The sequence below is a fragment of the Prionailurus bengalensis genome, chromosome A2, assembly GCF_016509475.1.
Source record: "Prionailurus bengalensis isolate Pbe53 chromosome A2, Fcat_Pben_1.1_paternal_pri, whole genome shotgun sequence".
In the NCBI taxonomy this organism is placed as follows: domain Eukaryota; kingdom Metazoa; phylum Chordata; class Mammalia; order Carnivora; family Felidae; genus Prionailurus; species Prionailurus bengalensis.
Genome location: NC_057348.1, coordinates 113,974,061 through 113,994,538, shown reverse-complemented (window position 1 = coordinate 113,994,538; position 20,478 = coordinate 113,974,061). Strand labels below are relative to the sequence as shown.

The following is a 20,478-nucleotide window of genomic DNA, read 5'->3' as shown; positions in this document are numbered from 1 at the left end:
ATATGAATAAGGGAAGCCAGTGAGGGCAGAACCATGATAAACTGGTACGCCCAGCATGAAAAAGGCAGCTCAGCTCTAAACCATGGTTGCTGTAGGACAACAACAGCAGACCTGGTGTTGCCAGATCTTCTGATTTTTAAATACTGTCACACAACAAAAAAACATCTTTAAGGGCTAGAGAAGGCCCAAAGACCATAAGATTGTGACTCAGCCACAGATCCGCCCCCAGTCACTTCCACGCTTATGTTTATTTCACCTCTTTCTCCATACTTCTTACACGTGCAGAGGTCATCCCATGTGCTACCTGTTTGGTAAAACCTTCCCTGGGATATTGGAGTCTCCTTCATCCCCTGCAACATTTATGATTTGTGCTGCCCAGTTGAAATGTTACCTTATTTGAATTTACTTCCTGGGGATACATGTCTCAACTCCCTAACTTATTATGAGCATGAAACCGTGGGTCATTCTTATGTTTTCCTGTCTCTTACCCTCTAGTCCCTTCTTAACAAATGTCTTATATATAGTCAGTTCTCAATACTTGGTTTTTCTTGGTTGATGGGTGGCGTTTGGAGAACTGGGACAGGATCTAAATATTATTTTATGACAGTAAAGACCAGAGAGGACTTACTGAGTGCCTGATGTATTCAGGTTCTCTGCCAGATGCTTTAGATAAATTATTCTGTTTCATCCTGGCTGCAGTTCTGCTAGGTGTGGGTGTGATACCCAGTTTACAGCTGCCTTAACTAAGGCCCTGAGAGGTTAAGTACAATGCCTAAGGCCATACAGGTAAAATTTCAGCTCTCCGATTCCCTTTGTATTTTTCACACTGTTTTCTAAGCTCCCAGCAGGCTTAGCAGACACATGCATGCACAAGCCACAAATGGGTTATAATTATAATTGTGCCTGGACACTGAGAGCAGCTGAGGGCTGAACCAGTAGGAGCTCATGGGACCTGTCACCTCCCTTACCCCCACGGTGACCTGCAAACATGGCCCTTGGTGTGGAGAAGGTAGGCAAGCCCTGTGTTGATTAGTCCATGCTCCTTCTAGTGACATTTGTGAAAGGCAGCATGTGCAATGTAATACAGTTAAGAACATAATTTTTGGTATACTCTTTCCTTAGGAAAGAATGATGGGATTCCAAAACCAAATTTTACAAGGTAAAATAGATTTCGTTACTTGAAGAGTGCCACCCAAGTTCTGTCTGGAGGAAGCTCCTGTCATTAAAGAGGTGACTTTTCAGACAGATTCGATATAGAAACAGCATTAAGTGAATAAGCGATTCTTGTGTGATCAATATTGAAAACTAAAATTAGAGCTCAAGATTTGGTGGTTTTAGAATAGTTAAGGAATACTCTGGTAGAACTGTAAAAGTATACAGGAATTGAGTGAGTTTAAAAGCTGTGATAAACAGCTGCATTTGAGGTCATTAATATCGCTTTCAGAAATGGAAAATTCATTGAGAAAGAAGCATATTTTTAACAGCGTAGCACTTTAACCTATGATTCAATCATGAACATTAATTTTTTTTTAACTTGTGCTTAATCAAATTACATGGTACATTTTGGCACTGCTTCTCAAAAAATAATGGCAAGTTGTAACATTCCAGGGCCAGAAATGAGACCTTTTATGTACAAAGTTTTTTTGGCTTCTTGAAATCAAGGTTAAAGTAGAACATATTTAAAGTGCCTTAAATTCCACTGCATCTGAAGTAGAAATACATGTGAAACAAAATTGCTAATAGTACTTAGGGAATATGGGTTAGTATAGAAATGTTGAATATTCACATTACCATACTTAGATTAAATAGCTACTAAAGGCAGTTGTCTGTCAAAATTTTTATCATTTGCTTTCTTGGCAATTCACTTATACCCACCCCCCACCCCCAGAAAAAAACATTAAGCTTAGACCTTTTTGAGACATATAGCTCAGTTTCTCTTATTTGACTACATTTACATAACAGAACCCTATAAAAAGGATCTGTACCAAACTGACACAAGTCTTAGGGTGCTCTAGAAACATTTATGTTTTACAGAAGTGAAAATTTTGAGTGCTTGATACACTTAAAATGAGAATGAGAAAATACTTTAATTTTTTCCATAAAAGAAAAATACATTCATGGGGCACCTGGGTGGCTCAGTCAGTTAAGCAACCGACTTGCTCAGGTCATGATCTCGTGGTTCTGAGTTCCAGCTCCACATCAGGCTCTGTGCTGATGGCTCAGAGCCTGGAGCCTGCTTCGGATTCTGTATCTCTCTATCTCTCTGCCCCTCCCCCACTCACACTCTGTCTCTCTGTCTCTCTCTTAAAAATAAATAAACATTTAGGGGCGCCTGGGTGGCGCAGTCGGTTAAGCGTCCGACTTCAGCCAGGTCACGATCTCGCGGTCCGTGAGTTCGAGCCCCGCGTCAGGCTCTGGGCTGATGGCTCAGAGCCTGGAGCCTGTTTCTGATTCTGTGTCTCCCTCTCTCTCTGCCCCTCCCCCGTTCATGCTCTGTCTCTCTCTGTCCCAAAAATAAATAAATGTTGAAAAAAAAAAATTTAAAAAAAATAAATAAATAAACATTTAAAAAATTTAAAAGAAAAAAATAAATTCAAATAAAATCAAATAGAAACAGACAATTCTTGTCTTACACCTTAAAATGAAAACAGTAACAGATGATAAAGTCTCATATTAACATCATTATGGTGAATAATAGACATGAATATTAGAGACATTTCTATCAAAGCTTTAGATTTTGACCACACATTGATATATTTTATTTCAAGTGAACACAGTGCTTAAAACTGTAATAGTATTTGCTTTCCAGCAATAAGTATGATAAGTACATACATACTTATGATAAGTACATAAGTATGTTATCAGCATGTTTCTTTTATACTGCAAGAGTACTTCCTATATTTAAAAAAGCCACAACATAAATATTCTTTTATTTGGGGGGAGGGCTGTTGGGGGGGGTGTAGTATTCCAAAAAGGATGGCTGAATATTTTTGTCAGTGATGAGTTAAGAATTTGGGATTCGGTTTAGTGATTGATTTAATGATTAGAATTTCAAAGGAAAGCTTTTTGTGTATTAATACCTAGGTATTCACAGAGTTGGAAAGCAAAATGAATATATCTTTTTATTCAGAATGTTAGTGTATATGGCAACTATGAAATTGTTTAAATGAGAGATATTTTTATACACAAAGGTGCTTTGCTGCCTAAGTCTTAAATTACTCTTAATTAAGCATTATATAATATAATAGATAATTATAGTGTTTTAATGTCGATGCCAATGGATTTGCTACTCTTTCTAAATGGCTATTGTTGGCTAATAGTCTTCAGGGGATCATTTATGTAGCCATTGTGGTTCTAAAAATATCCCTAAATGCCATGGGACAGCCTTTTTTGAAACATGGCTGTTATAAAATGCATTTTTATCTGAAGTGTGTCCTTTTGATTATATCATTCATTTACTTTCATGTGCAGCAAAAAATACCAATACTGAAAAAGAAGGGAAAGATCTTTATACATAAAAAAAATTTCATAACAATATGTTATGTAGGGAAAGATGTGAATCAAGGGTATTGAGAAACTGTTGTATTCATTAGGATTTTTAGCTATTTAGTAGGATTTTAACCAGAGATGTTTTCATGTAGCCTCATTGTTTTTATTTTAATTAATATTTCTATGGCAAGGAGATAATTAGGTAATGCTGTTGAATATTAAATATAGCAGAAGCTTAGGGGAAAGCATTTCTGGGTCAAAGCCCTTAACAAAATATTGTCATGTGTGAGCTGATTAGTTGAATTGAATGCCAAATGGTTTTGCCACCATACAACCAGAATCTTAGAGTCACTCAGTTCATTATCTAAGGCTGTTCCAGAATGGAATGATTGGTTATGTCAAAGTTTAATGGCATTCATTCTAATTTCAGTTGCTAATGGAGTAAATTTTGATTAGAGAATAGTTCCAGCCTCCTTAAATTAGCTAAGTGTAAGAACATCCCAGAGAGACTGAACCTGCATTTTGAATGCTGAGTGTATGAGGTTCTCAGGGCCTCACCCAGTGCTTTCTGTATATTGTTGGCTCTGATCTATAAGGGCCCACAGAGAACCCTAAAATAGATTCTAGGCTACTCTGTGATTCTTGCTGCCTATATCTAACATTGTATGCAAAAAAGACTCCCATTTCTAATTAGACCAGAGACATTGAGGATTTTCATCAACTACATTTAGTACAAAGCAGTGTTAGACTTTGGGAACATCCCTGTTCAGTAGTGTCCCAGAGTAATACGATAGTTCTCAAGTTGTATTTCAAAATATCCTAGGGTTCAGACATTATGCCATTAAACTATTTTGTTTAAGTTTGTTTATTTTTAAGAGAGAGAGCACAAGCAGGGGAGAGGCCAAGAGAGAGGGAGAGAATCCCAAGCAGACTCCATATTGTCAGTACAAAGCCAGACACAGGGCTTGAACTCACAAACCATGAGATCATGACCTGAGCTTGAAATCAAGAGTCAGACACTTAACTGACTAAGCCACCCAGACGCCCCTATTGAAACTATTTTAAAAACCGTGATGAAGGACGCAGAGTTTCAAAAGTATATTTCAAACTTTCCATTAGGATAACCAAGCAATGAACTTATGCTGCCAGATTAACTAGTTTTGGGGCAGGTCTTAGAGTAAACCTTCTCCCGCCTTTGTTGTGCACGCGTAGATGCACGTGTAGAGATGGAATCTCTTCTGTGAATTTGGAAATTACATTGAAAGTCAGAGTTTGCCAGTGACTTTTGTAAGCAGGCGCTCTAGTGGAGAGCTCCTGGCTCTTCTGTGAATATAGGATGTGTGTGTGCGCTCACACTAAATCGTCCAACCAGCCACATTGCCACAGTTGCCTGTAAAGCTCTATACTGGGCTGTTCTTCCTCCTTACACACTTACAGTGTATAGATCTTAATTTAGGCCTACTGAGGCCCAGACACATCTGTTTGAGAACTTACTTTTACAAGAAATAGTAAGTTGGACAGTGACTGTTAACATATTGCAGTGTGATACAACATTATAAGCGTAGGCTTATTTTACTGTATAGGCGCCATTTGTCAAACTCATTTTTTAATAAAGAATAGTGTTACTTAGTATAAATAAATAAATATCTTTGAAAAAAACCTTTCTTAATACTTTTCCTTAACATCTATGGTTCATTTCACTTAAGGGCATTTTGCAATTAGAAAGCAAGCTTGTTGTTTTTTGTTTTTTTTTTTAAACATTACCATTTGCCACTTATTTGTGTAAATCAGGATTATCTTGATGTTCTGCAACCAAACAAAACAATTAGTGAAGCAGGGACAACTGATATAAGACTGTAGATGTCATTTACTACCCCTTTATAGCAGAGTTTTGTGTTCGTAAACTTTGTTGTTTCACATGGATCAACTTTTACAGTAAATGTTATTGGTTATTTATAAAAATTCTGGAATTTTTCCAGTCTTCAACATAGAGCTATAGGGCTCTATACTGGGCAATTCTTTCTACTTACATACTTAGAGTAGCAGTTAGAAAGCTTAAATGCTATTGAGTATACAGGCTCATTAGTCTCACAACTGAATGCTATTTCAATTATCTAGAAATTTGATGGCCAGAATGTAACGGACATGAAAATGAAATCATATAGTAAAATGAATTTTAAGTTAAGGAGAGTGGATAAAGACTATTATGGCCAGAGCCCTACTTTGCATTCTACATGTAATCTTTTTTCTATCAATTTGGAAGTGATATTGGGGGATGAGAGTTTGCCTGTTTAGGTATTCCATATGACATGTAAGCTGCACTTTTCTTAGAACACTCACGGCCAAGAGGCAAGAGAGAAAAACAAATCAAACTTGTTTTTGTTGGTTGAGGAGGTAGGAAAGGGATTGGGAAGGAGCATATTGTGATACATTATACCTGTTCCCCATTTTTAGTGAGACTTAGCTCTGTCTCTCTCTCCATAGCAGTAACAACATCACCTGCCACTTTCCCAACTTCTTACAGATGCCTTTGAAAGAGAAAAGTGAGGGGCGCCTGGGTGGCGCAGTCGGTTAAGCGTCCGACTTCAGCCAGGTCACGATCTCGCGGTCCGTGAGTTCGAGCCCTGCGTCGGGCTCTGGGCTGATGGCTCAGAGCCTGGAGCCTGTTTCCGATTCTGTGTCTCCCTCTCTCTCTGACCCTCCCCCGTTCATGCTCTGTCTCCCTCTGTCCCAAAAATAAATAAACGTTGAAAAAAAAAATTAAAGAAAAAAAGAAAGAGAAAAGTGAATGGTTTTGGAACCTGATCTGTGTTCTTTAAGTTTATTATCCTACTTTATTATCCATTGTTCTTGCCCTAGACTTAGGTAATAGAAAACCTTAATTTATTAAAACATGCAGGCTTCATTTCCTGTAGGATTGGAGTATATACCCCAGAAATATTGTAAAATTTATTTTTCAAAAGACTTTATTATGTATTGGTTTTCCACAACGTCTTTACCCACAGAAGTAAATGATGTTTTAGGGAGTAAAAAAAAGATGACAAAAGTATGTTTAGAGAGCCTTGCAAAAAAAAAAAAAAATTACCCCATAGCTTGAGGTATTCTGTGTAAGGAGTTTAAAAAATCTTAACTTGAATAAATGATGTATTTTGTGGCTAAAATTCTCCTATCCTAACCCCTCCCACGCCCACCACCATGTATCATGTTTCTGCCACACACTGTTTTAGAGGCTGGAGAAGCAGTTGTCCCTCTTACCACTGGTTCACTTACCTTGTGTTTGTTTTTCTTGCTTCGCAGAGACCCTCCTTGATGACTTCCTTCTCACGTACACAGTCTTCATGACAACTGATGACCTGTGCCAGGCGCTACTAAGGCAATATCCTTCATTAACTTCAGGATGCTGCGTCGGCTTCCCTTCAGACCGATGTCTCACATTAGTAATTAACTGCCTTTCCTAATTTCCTCAGCCCCTCTGTAGAGTGTGGATATGTTAAATATTAATGTAATGATATCCAAGGTAAAAGATGACACGAGACCGAATTGACAGGGGAAGCTGGAAAGCAGGGCTGCTGTTTTCACCTTCTAGGTCATGGGTAAATTGTACTGTTTGTATTATGTTTTCTTCCAACATAGGTCTCAAGACTTTAGAGAACTGGAGGTAACTTTAGCATAGTGGGTGTACCCCAGAGTCAAGAGGCTGAGTGGATTGGCAGTAAGTGAACTTGTGAGTTCGTGCCAGAGGTTCGTGCCAGCGGTTAGTGCCAGAGGACTTGTGCAAGAGAACGTACACACATGATGGCACGGTTCTCCACAAGTCTGGGATCAGACCAGCTGTCCCCCATGTGGGAGGTCTAAACTACGCCCTGGAATCAACTGCCGTTTCTTCAGAGCTTTGTGAAGACATGTGCTGTTAGAATGATGGATGGGATTAGAAGGTTAATGACCAGTTAAGGAAGCTTTATGATTTGATGCATTAACTAGGAGGGATGCAACAGAGGAAAGGCCAAAAAGCCAAGCCAAGTAAATTTACTCAAGAGTTTCCACACAGGCCTCTTGACTCACAATGTTCAAGGAAGGTGCTTCAGAAGCATTTAAGAAGCCTGGTAACTGTCAGATTTTTACCAAACTAAACTGAAGATTCCACTTGAGCTCATGTGAACATTTTCGGAAAGACAGATTTTGTGTGTGTGTGTGTGTGTGTGTGTGTGTGTGTGTGTGTGTGTGTATATACCTAGGTTTTATTGAGCCCTCAATGGTAATGGTCTTGGCAATATTCTTTTCCTGTTAAATAATTGTTCTATTTCTCCCCTACTTTACAGCCTTTTCCTGCTTAAGAGAATACCTTCAAACTCCATAAAGGGCATAATTGAAATAAAATCTCTCTTAATAATACGTTAACTAGAAATGGTGATTCGTTTTTAGTGCTTTGTTATCATAAGAGCACACAAAGCTACAGATCTTGTGAAACTTTATAGAACTAGTTCATAAAACTGATCTTGAAAAATTAGCAGTTTTGAATTTGGAAAATTTCTAAACCAGATTTCTTCCACAGCTCTCAAGTGGGTGTTACTAAGAAATTCTGTAATAATTTCAGAATTACACTTTAAAAGTGTTTTAGGGGCACCTGGGTGGCTCAGTCAGTTGAGCGTCTTCAGCCCAGGTCATGATCTCGTGGTTCATGAGTTCGAGCCCCACATCAGGCTCACAGCTGTTGAGCGCACAGCTTTGGGTTCTCTGTCCTCCTCTCTCTGCCCCTTCCCTGCTTGCCCTCTTTCAAAAATAAATAAACATTAAAAAAATTATTAAAAGTGTTTTAGGAAAATATCAATGAGCTAGTTTCTTCTACATTTTAATGCTAACGTTTTCCCAAAAGTATTACCATCTATTAAACAACATAGTTTGTTTTATAGCAAATAAATGCCTTCAAATCATTGTTTTTAAATATGATCCCAATATAATTTGTGATTGTTACTAAGTAATATAATGCATCATAAAATTTCTCTGAAGAATCTCTAAAACTTTACCATAAGCATGTTTTGAGTCTTTGACAGACATTTTTTGAGAGAGAGAGACCGTGTGCACCAGGGAGTGGCAGAAGGAGAGGGAAAGAGAATCTTAAGCAGGCTCCATACTCAGCGAGGAGCCCGATGCAGGGATCGATCTCACAACCATGAGATCATGACCTGAGCCCAAATCAAGAGTTGGACGTGTGACCAGCTGAGCTACCCAGAGGTCACTAAGACATTGTATATGAAACTTTAGTTCAGATTCTTAGCAGTCTTGTTACTAATTATCAAAACTTATGAAATCCATAACATTTTTTTCTAATTTTTTTTCAATGTTTATTTATTTTTTTGGGGACAGAGAGAGACAGAGCATGAACGGGGGAGGGGCAGAGAGAGAGGGAGACACAGAATCAGAAACAGGCTCCAGGCTCTGAGCCATCAGCCCAGAGCCCGACGCAGGGCTCGAACTCACGGACCGCGAGATCATGACCTGGCTGAAGTCGGACGCTTAACCGACTGTGCCACCCAGGCGCCCCTCCATGACATTTTTAAGTCAGGAGTCTTCCTACATGACTATTTCAGTATACTTGCAGACTCTGCTTTTTGTGAAATAATACGAACCACAAACAAAAGTATGGCATCTATATTTAATTTAAGAGATTTTTTGGTACACCTTAGTGAAGATATCTTATATATCCTCCTATCACCTTCTAAGAGTGGTCTGAATTATTTTTTGTTTGTCCCCCATGTTTTTTGACTATTATTTACAGATTAGAGCCATTTATACTGTTTTTGGATATCTTAGATGGGTACTTTTACAGTGATAGAATTTTATACTTTTCAGGTTTTATCATCATCAAGAGCATTATATGAGCTCACAGGTTTAGTCTAGCTAATGGTCAGTGCATTACACTGAAAGTAAATCTCATCCAGTGCCTTCCCACTATTCCCCTCCTCCAGCTACATTTATAAATCAATATAATCTAGCATGGGAAAAATGTGTAAGAGTAATATACCCTGATACAGAAAACAGAATAATCCACATGTTAAATTTAATCAGTAAACATTTTTAAAAATATATCTTGTGGCATCTGGGTGGCTCAGTCAGTTAAATGTCTGACTTGGCCTTAGGTCATGATCCTATGATTTGTGGGTTCGAGTCCTGTTTCAGGCTCTCTGCTGTCCCAGTAGAGCCTGCTTCAGCTCCTCTGTCACCTCTCTCTCTGCCTTTCCCCTGCTTGTTCTCTTTCTGTGAAAAATAAATAAGCATTAAAAAAATCTATCTATCTATGTCTATATCTAGACAGATATAGATAGATATAGATATAGATATAGATATAGATATAGATATAGATATATAGATATATCTTGCAGAAAGAACAAGATTAAGCAAATAAGTGGTAGTAACTGTGAATGGACAGGAGCAGCTGAACTGTCAGTCCCTGAACTTGCTTTGTCCTCCAAGTCCATAATTGTAGAATATATATGCAGTGGTACTAAAAAGCTCATCTCGGGGCGCCTGGGTGGTCGTTAAGCGTCCGACTTCAGCCAGGTCACGATCTCACAGTCCGTGAGTTCGAGCCCCGCGTCAGGCTCTGGGCTGATGGCTCAGAGCCTGGAGCCTGTTTCCGATTCTGTGTCTCCCTCTCTCTCTGCCCCTCCCCCGTTCATGCTCTGTCTCTCTCTGTCCCAAAAATAAATAAACGTTGAAAAAAAAAATTTTTAAAAAGCTCCTCTCTTGACTACACATGCTGACCTAAAAGAAAGAAGCTGTTAGTACTTCCTAATTTTCTAGGTTTTCTTTATATTAGTCAGGCCATGATAGTCACAATAAAAGAAGAACCTGATATCTGTACAAGTGAAAATAATGAAAGATATAAATCGTTATATTTTGCCTTTTTAGAGAAAAACCAGGAAAAAATAGAAGCTTTAACAGGTTCTTTGTGTGTTTGCCTGAGTTTATTTCACAGATAGAAATAAAAAAAAAAAAATCAAATGTCCTTAATGTGTTTTTACAGACTGGGGAGACAGTGACTGAAATATGTTTTAAAATATTTACAAAGGCTGAAATAGATATTTCTATTTTGCAATTATGTATCAGCATTAAAGAGTGTAGATTCCTGTCCAGCAACCCCAAAGCCTATCTGTCCTTGGAATCATAGCATTTCCTATTCTGATTTAACTTTCCATTGTATTCAAGATAGTCATAAATCATTTGGAGAACAAAAACACTAGATTGGTTTGGAAAATGCGAAGCTTCTGTCTCATTCCTGTGGCTTAAACATGTTGCTTTTGAGGTTGTTCTTTTTATACAATTTTAACAGCATAGTTAATACATGGTCACTGTATACAAATTAGAAAATATTTATGAGTGTAATAAAAATTAAGGTACTCTGATATCTCATTACCTTGAGAAGCCACTGTTAACTTTCAATATATATTATTCCAGGTAATGAAAATTTTCATATCAATAAGCATAGTTAACAGAAATGGATCATCCCATCATACTTTCTCACTTGCTTTCGTACTCAACAATACATGGTGTGTTTTTTGTTTTTTAATTTTTTTAATTTATTTTGAGAGAGAGACAGAGCAAGTGGGGAAGGGGCAGAGAGAGAAGGAGAGAGAGAATCCCAAGCAGGCTTTACACTGTCAGTGCAGAACCTGATGCCAGGTTTGAACTCACAAACAGTGAGAGCATGACCTGAGCTGAAACCGAGTCGGACGCTTAACTGACTGAGCCACCCAAGCGCCCAACAATACATTGTGAACATCCACTGTCAGTAAATGCACTATAAGGTCATCAGTTTTATGGCTGTAGAATAGCCTATTAATGCATATGTGATAATTTAGTTAACTATCCACAGTGTTTGAAGCATTTACTTTGTTCCTGTTGTACTTTTTTTCATTCCAGTGAAAATGAAAATCAGCAGTCCTTTTTAATTGTGTCTGCACATTTATCCCGTCCCTTTTTTCCAAGAAAATTCCTGGGGTTGGGCATTTAAATCATATCACAAATTATGCTCCAGAACTTTGTGCTCATTTGGGACTACTTGAGAAGTAACTGGTTTTATAAATTGTGGATTTCTGAAGATCAGAGGATACCTGGCCTAGTTCTGATCCAACTTTTATGGCAAGTGTCTACCTATGTAGTGACACCAGATCTCTTGGAGCCACCCTTGAAATTCATTGGTCTCTCTCTCTCTCTCTCTCTCTCTCTGCCCCAACCCACTCGCATTCTGTCTTTGTCTCTCTCAAAAATAAATAAACATTAAAAAAAAATTTTTTTTAAAAAGGGGGCGCCTGGGTGGCTCAGTCGATTGAGCGTCCAACTTCGGCTCAGGTCATGATCTCACAGTTCGTGAGTTCGAGCCCCGCATCGGGCTCTGTGCTGACAGCTCAGAGCCTGGAGCCTGCTTTGGATTCTGTGTCTCCCTCTCTCTCTGCCCCTAACCCACTCGCATTCTGTCTCTGTCTCTCTCAAAAATAAATAAACATTAAAAAATTTTAAATAAAAAAAAAAGAAATTCATTGGTCTCTTAGAATCTTTTCATGGTGACATTGACCCATGCTGCTGTATGGAACTGTGTCAGCATCTATCAGTGCAAATCATCTAATTAACCTTCACGACCTGCCACCAAGTGCATAGAAATCATTTCCTGGGTTTACTTACTTTAGCTCTTTCCAGTGCATAACTTTTGCTCTTCCTACACATATACTTTTCCTCCGGCATGCTTAGATACTTGTAGATTCTTTGGAAAACGATTTAGCATATTTTGAGAAAACAGTAGATAGATCTCTTTATATTTTTACTTCCAAGAACGCAATATTCTTTCTTAACCATTTGCACCTATTCTGCTAAGAAGTATCAAGGCAAAGAAGAAAACTCAGATGTTCCTTGTCGGAAACGTAAGGTCTTACATCTCGTGTCCCAGTGGATTGCTCTGTACAAAGACTGGTTACATGAAGACGAACATTCCAAAATGTTCTTAAAGGTAATCTGGTGACTTCCAGATGTTATCTGATGCCAAATGACTGATTTTATTTTCATTTATGCATTTCAAAAAATCTCATTTGTAGATTGTAGTCATTCAACTTTTATGTAATGTTCAAGCTGTGACTCAAAATATTAATGTCTTGATTTTTGAGGCCTGATATTTTGCACATGGAAATTTTTTTGATGGTGAAGAATTCATTATGAAAGAATGGAAAGGGCTAGTTTTACATTCACTCATTTAAGTTTATTTTATATGATTCATGGGAATTTTGATTCCAGATGAAATAATTAAGGTAGGTAAAATAAAACATACTTGAAAACTTGACCGTATTAATAGGTTGAGATTTACTCTAAGTTTGAACTAACCAGTCCCACATATACAATATTTGGATAAGAAAAATGATTTATCATTTAAAAACTCTATGGACAATACATGCATTATGAAAGTTTTTCAGACCATGATGTATTTTGAGAATTTTATGCACTAATAATTTGCAAAATGGGTACTAACCTAGACTTACATTTGGAATTAGATAAATGTATATATTTTTCGAATTGTTCATAGGCTGCCATATCTTTTCCACACAGATGATTCTCTGGAGACAATATGTAGACCATTGGATTCCTTGGCCACCAAAGCCATATTAGCTGTACAAGCTAACACAGAGAAGGAGTAGAATGGAAATTCGAGCAGGGAGCAGGTCTATTTCAGACAAGTGTTCAAACTGATTTTGCCTCTCATGAAGAAAATCACTTTGATTTCAAAATTCAGATGTCATTTAGACATCCACTTAAAAATTGGTTTAACCAACTCTTTCCCTAAACTAATGTTATTTTCAAAACAACTAGGTAATAGAATTTAATCGATTTTTTTCCCTCCTAAATGACGATGTGGATATTATTTTTTTAAATATAGAATAGGCACGGAACTCTTGAGTAGCCTTCCAGAGACCTGTAAGTTTCCAGCATTGATTACTTAAAGCCCCTGAAAGCTGTGAGGGAGCCACACAATTGAGTGAGGGGCTAGGAGGTAGAATCCCACGTAGCATCTCACAGATGTCTGGTTTAACCTCCTGTATAACCCTGCTTTCCACCTGTTCCCTCAGCAGGGTAACCATGGTCTCAGTCTTAATCCTTACAGAATAGGCATTTCAGCTGCCACTTTTCTTCCCCCCCCCGCCCAGACCATATACAGGAATGTACTGGATGATGTGTATGAATATCCAATACTTGAAAAAGAACTGAAAGAATTTCAAAAGATACTTGGAATGCACCGTCGTCAGTGAGTATTTAATTTTCTGTATTGCCATTAATAAAAGAAAGCAACAAGTGTGATCAAATTTGGATGTTTTAGAAATTTTTTTTAACATTTATTTATTTTTGAGAGACAGAGACAGGGAATGAGAAGGGGAGGGGCAGAGAGGGAGGCAGACACAGAATCCGAAGCAGGCTTCAGGCTCTTAGCTGTCAGCACAGAGCCCGATGTGGGGCTCAAACCCACGAACCATGAGATCATGACCTGAGCCGAAGTCAGATGCTTAACCAGCTGAGCCACCCAGGCACCCTGGATGTCTTATAAAGGTCATCTTGAGGGATGCCTGGGTGGCTCAGTCGCTTAAGCATCTGACTTCGGCTCAGGTCATGATCTCATGGTTCGTGCGTTTGGGCCCCGCATCGGGCTCTGTGCTGACAGCTCAGAACCTGGAGCCTGCTTCGGATTCTGTGTCTCCCTCTCTCTCTGCCCCTTCCCCACCTCTCTAAAATAAATAAACATTAAAAAAAACATTAAAATTCATCTTGAACATCCTGAATCAGGATTCCTTCTTGATTCCTTAGCTTTTCTTTAGTAAATTGTGTATTTTGTTTTTATATTAAAATGAACACAAAATTAAGGTTGTTGACTATTTTGTTTAACCCTCTTTAATACGGTAGAAACCATAACAACCTTCGTACATAAAAGCAATTATTTAATAAGTTATTTAATGTTAAAAATATAAACATTTAACTTGATGTTTTGGGGGCTCACAGCTATGTCTGATGGAATAAGGAAAAAATTTTATAGGTAGGTTTCAGCAAGTCACGAAGCATTTTTAAAGCTCCATTTTATGGATTCCCTGAGGTTTCTTTATCCGTTTAGAAAGATTAAAAAAAAAAACATTTACTCAATGACTTTTGGCATTTGTAAGTATCCCTGAGGTATCTATCATTAGTCTTTCAAGTTGCCAATACCTGACTTAACCACTGACCCTCCTTATTAATTTTGGTAAATGAAAGCATCAAGTCATTATTCAGTTTTCAGATACAGCTGCAGAGTTAATCTGAAGGGAAAAACTGTTCTCTGATTTACAGTGTAGTTTGTACATAGTAAACATGAAATACATGTGTGTCAAGTTGTGAGAAACTTCTATTAAGATTTCAGAAATCACAAAGGCACTTCTCAGAGAAAATGTTAATTCAGGCCTCTCAGATGACTAATTTGAGATTTAAAGCCTGACCTAATTTTAGTAAAGAGAGATCCTGTTGCAAATTAAGTGTCTATATAAATTAATTTTAGGGCACAAACAAATCACGTGGAAGTTTTCGTCCTCAATCGTGAAAATCACACACTTAGAAATTCAGAAATGAGATGCAGTTTAGGACGGTGTTAGAAACACGTGTTGTAAATTTGGGTGGTCTTCCTTTGTCACAGTCTACACCACAAGAAGCCCCCATCACCTAAGAGCAGTATGAGATTGTGAACAAACACATGAAACAGAAAAGAAAAAGAACCTTTACATCAGAATAATCCTCCATATGGAAGCTGTTCTATGCTGCAAGACAGGCCTTGTTACCCTTGAGAAACTTCAATTCATGGCTTAATACATTTATTTTTTTTTTTTTCCCCAACGTTTATTTATTTTTGGGACAGAGAGAGACAGAGCATGAACGGGGGAGGGGCAGAGAGAGAGGGAGACACAGAATCAGAAACAGGCTCCAGGCTCTGAGCCATCAGCCCAGAGCCCGACGCGGGGCTCGAACTCACGGACCGCGAGATCGTGACCTGGCTGAAGTCGGACGCTTAACCGACTGCGCCACCCAGGCACCCCTCATGGCTTAATACATTTAAATGCATTAGATGTACTAATGGAACTTGATATATCCCATTAAAAAAACTTACATAAAATGTGAAATAATTAATTAAAATAAGAAAATGATCTACCAAAGAGGCAAGAAGATGATCTCTTAATTCTGGGAGAAGATTTGAGCTGGGGACCTGCAGGATGTCCACCACACAGGGAAACATTCTGGAAAAGATGCTCCTTGCGTTGACTTAACTATCTGAAGCACAATAATTTCACTTAAAATCCATCAGTATATGAGAAAACTTAAGAGTTTCTGTGGACTGAATAAATCCAGTTCTTCCCTCAGCATTCACTTTCTGTGGGTAGAAAGTAAAATACGCCTGCGGAGTAGATGGCATCTTTTCTTCCTGGTTCGCTTAAAATCCAGAGCCCAATGTCAAGGGTGTTCTACCTAGTGACCTAATGAATACTGGGTTTTATCTTTTTGAAAAGCAGAAAACCTCTGCCCAGTACCTGAAAAGTAGTCTTCTGTGACAATCATTGCATTAACACAGGGTTTGGGACAAAGACTGACTTCTTGTCCTTTTTCCTTTCAGCACTGTAGATGAATATTCACCACAAAGGAAGGTGAGACAGACCTCTCTCTCTGAAATGGGGCCATCAAGCTTGGAGACCTTGCCTTGCCTCACTGGCATTTCTTCATAATGAAAATGAGTGCTGCCTCCAGCAGAACAGGGGCAGGCAGGGAAGCCTGGGGCTAGACCTTGCGAGCACCTTCCTGCTTCACTTCAGTTTTCCCTGTGCTAGTACAGATCCGGTTGTACCCATATGCCCTCGACTTGTCATTCTGAGTATTTTTGGAGTCTTAGAGTTGCCCCACTGTTCCCAGAATCATATAAATTTGAATTTGAAATATTGATGGGAAAAGAAAAAAGAAAAAAAATGCAGGCAAGAATCTTGACTGCAAGCATGAGGAAGTCGAGTAAGCAAAAGCTTTGCCCTTTTCAACCCAACAAAAGGAGAAATGGTAGCAAGAAAGAACGTGTTTCCTATTCACCTTGAAGGGGAAATGCACCATGAACTGTCGGGCACAGGTTTTGTAGAAGCTGATCTATCAAGTGGAGAATTGCAATGAATAATCTACTTATTTCCCTTAAGCAAGTCATGGTGCCACAGCAGAAGTATGCAACTTTGTCCCCTGCTTTATCCAGAACTCCTTGATCCACAAGCACAGTTGATGTTGGGATGTCTAGAGAAGAATACATGGATTTTTGCAGTAGCCAAAGTTTGAAAATCATGCCACCCCTCTCCAGCATGTTGCTAGAATAATTATAGGGGCTTTTTGCCTGCTTCTGGCTTTGGCCGGATCTGTCTTGTTGCTCAGAATCTCCACCTCCACATGCGTTAATAGAGGCAACTCCCTATTTATTCCTCTAAGATTGGATGGGTGGGTTTCATATTAAAAAGAAAAAAAAAAGAAAGAAGGAAAGAAAAGTTGGCTAGCTCTTCTGGAACATGCTGTAAGCAGCTGTGGTTTTTCCAAAGGGCAGGAATGCATCCATTCATTGTTCTCTTTCTCACTTCTCACAGAATAAAGCCCTTTTCCACCAATTCAGTCTTAAGGAGAACTGGCTCCAGCATAGAGGAACTGTGACTGAAACAGAGGAAAGTGAGTATGATTTTGTGAGGGTTTGGGGTGGGTAGAGCAGAGGTCAGTCACCCTCACTCTCCAGCAGTAATGCATCGGCCTGCCCTTAGCGTTTCCAACAGTCACACCCTGTGACAAGCACCTTAGGACCCCACAGGATGGTTTTTATTTTCTTGCTTTGAGTGTTATAGTTGTCTTGACCATACAGCAGTGTCCCAGGGACCAAGGACATTTTCAATTTGAGAAGGAAGGAAAGGAGGCTGCAAAAGAGCTTCCCAACTTTCTTAGGGAGAGGCGCAAAATTGCCGGGAATTTTCCTTTTCCTCTTAGCTGCTTTCTCCCATAATCTGTCAGCCCACTGCCTGTGACTGACTAGAAAGTCCACTAAAGCCACCGTGCAGGACATTGGCGGAGTCATTCCCTGGGATTTAGAGAAGAAACTCTTGGCGAGCATAGCGAAGGAAAGGAAATGCACTGAAATCCCTGCGTGGCCAGACTGTGCCGGGCAGTGCCGCATGCCCCGTGCGCCCTGTGCCAGCACTGCTCAGTGAGAGGGTCAGTGAGAGGGCTTGTGACCCACCCTGAAGGCAGCTGCTCGCTCAGCACCAGGGGAGACAGCCTTGCAGCCCCCAGAAGGTGCTTACACGCTATTCTGTGTTACTCTCTTGTAACAGAACAGGAAATGGTTTCCTCCCGTTTGCACCAAGGTTGAGTGAAGTGCAGAACCTGGGGAAACAGAATTGAAACATTCATACTATAGTGACTGAGAGACTTTCTCTTTTAGCCCACTTCTCAGTATGTGCTGAAATTCTATGTGTGCACATTTAATATCTGCTCAGCTTCTCCAACACACAACAAAACGTCACATGGATGCTTCTTGTGCTATGTAGTGTTAGTATATAATGCTGCTGGTAATGGGGCATAAGAAGTATGGTCTATAACAAGTGGAAGCATAAAAAAAAAAAATTAGCTTACCTCCTAATTCCTTAGTTGCAGGCCCTCCATGCTTGTTTGTCTTACAATTTAATCGTAAAATTTCCCAAACTGAGTTTCAAAAAGGGTAAGTATTTCCAGACCCCCAGCCTCTTTTTGTTTCAGTTTATTAATAAGCAAGCTGTAAACTTCGCTCATATTTAGCAGTTTTGCAGGATTTTGTCTGGTTCAAAAATTTTATTTTTCTGTGAAAGCAATAAGCTTTGTGTCTCTCACGAATCTGTTGACAACATATATAAAACAGCTATTTGTTAGATGCTATTGTTTTAGTGACCTACCCAATGGAACCCAAACCAAAATGTTGTCATTGCCTTCTGGTGGCGTATTTACTTTGAGGTTTATACACATAAACTCATAGTTGTTTGTTTGGTTTTTTTTTTTTTGCTTCATTTGCATTTCTGTGGAAACAATCCTGGGTTTATTTTTGTGGAGCCATTTAAATTGCTTATAAGATTTCTCTAGGAAATGCACCCTCCCCCTTTATTTTTTTTTACATAAAATGAGAAATAATATGCAATATGGTGGAAATAATTTGCAAAATGGTAGAGAAGAATACCTAAGTTTATTATCTTTTTGAAAGAAGCTAGTGTTTTATACATTCAGAGCTGGGATAAGAAGCAAATAATGTATCAATTATCTCCAGTATTATTAAGCTATTTCTGCTATCAAATCATAAAGAAATTTTTTTCCAGGACCCTGATTCACCTTGATAGTGATGATGTCCTAGTAATAATTATTTGCACTGCAGACAATAAAATGAAACTTAAAGGGCTACAAACCGGACTTCTGTTTGGAAACCATACTCATCACCATCTTGCTCAGGGACATCATTATTAACTGCTCAAGAAACCTGAGCACAAAAACCATGGCAAGCCGGCAGATTTTTTTCGATAAGCTTGTGAGAAGTCTAACAGCAAAATGCAGTATTCCCGATTGAGCCACTGTGACTATCCACAAGTGGAATGTCACATAAAAATTTATTAGTTAGGTACCTTAATATATTGCTTTGGGAAAGCTCAGTAATGCTGAAAGAAATTACACTTTGTGTACCACAAATGCTACTGTGCTGGGGTCAGGCCATCTCCACCATGAGCACACACTTGTATCACATGGGTCTCTCATTACAGTTTGGGAAGCCTAAGTCCATTTACCAGGTCTTGATGACGTCTGCATCTCATGTGTGTGCAAGCACACATTTATATGTGTATGCCTTCAGGCACTTGGGTGCAGACATAAATATGTAAATCTAGTTCTGTATGTTTCCTACTAAAGAGAATAGTAAGGTAGATGACTTCACTTGAAAAAAGTCTGTACCTGACTACAGTTATCTGTTTACTAACCCTTCTTTTGTTGTGTGCAGTTTTTTGCCATGTGTATATAACAGAGCACTCCTATGTAAGTGTGAAGGCAAAAGTTTCCAGTACAGCACATGAGATCCTGAAAGTTGTGGCAGAAAAGATCCAGCACGCAGAAGAGGATCTGGCTCTGGTGGCCGTCGCATTCTCTGGGGGTAAACGATTTTATGTCCTGGAATATTAATCTTTCCCTAGATCTCCTCTGAAAGGAGAGTCGACATTTTTATAGAGTGAATGTGCAGCTTGCCCCTTCTGGGTCCGCAGCTGGATGACCACAGTAACAATAAGAAGCCGCCTACCAGAGGTGTTTCCATGACAACGGTGGGGTACTGTTGGATACTGAATTTCCTCCCCAAGAACTGAATAAAGAGGCATGCCACTGTTTTGAAATATAAAGCTTTTCATATTTTATACTCTAGATAAGCCTTCTATTTTCATATTTAAATTAACTTGGGAAATTGCTAAAGGATGAAATTACTTTAGGAAGGAAAAAGAAAGACAGCCTAGTCATATTGCTGGCTGACAGTTTAATACTTAAAAAGACTCCCTGTTGAAGGAAATAAAAACCCACACTAAGCTGAAAGCTCCCAGGCAATGTTCCTTCAGGTGGACGTGGGGAGTAAGGTCTGGTTATAGCTTTTCCTTCTGTTGGGCCTTATTTATCCTCAGAGAATGGTTTATTGTCTGTTTTGAATAAGATCACACAGATTACAAGCTCACACTATCGATCTACGTGACCTGAACAGACCCCTCCATTTTCACTGGGGCCGGTCAGATCTCGATGTTGCTGGCCCCCTATTTGGCTTACAGTCTTTATTTAATATCTCATTAACCCTGAGAAAAATAAAAAGAAAGTGACTTAGCATCAGTAGTTGAAAAATGGAAGTACTGTGTGAACTAATCAGCCAGAGATAGGGCCGGAGGGAGA

The 20,478-nt window shown here is 38.9% G+C and overlaps 1 protein-coding gene across 1 annotated transcript in view; it reads left to right on the top strand.

Moving 5' to 3' along the window:
- RAPGEF5 (Rap guanine nucleotide exchange factor 5) overlaps positions 1–20,478 on the top strand; it is a 226,888-nt gene that overhangs the window by 170,361 nt on the left and 36,049 nt on the right. Inside the window, exons 12-17 of the mRNA XM_043589070.1 lie at positions 6,787–6,865; positions 12,346–12,490; positions 13,677–13,774; positions 16,151–16,181; positions 17,145–17,223; positions 19,556–19,705. Of these exons, the coding sequence (XP_043445005.1) occupies positions 6,787–6,865; positions 12,346–12,490; positions 13,677–13,774; positions 16,151–16,181; positions 17,145–17,223; positions 19,556–19,705 (582 nt within the window). The remainder of the gene's footprint in view (positions 1–6,786; positions 6,866–12,345; positions 12,491–13,676; positions 13,775–16,150; positions 16,182–17,144; positions 17,224–19,555; positions 19,706–20,478) is intronic.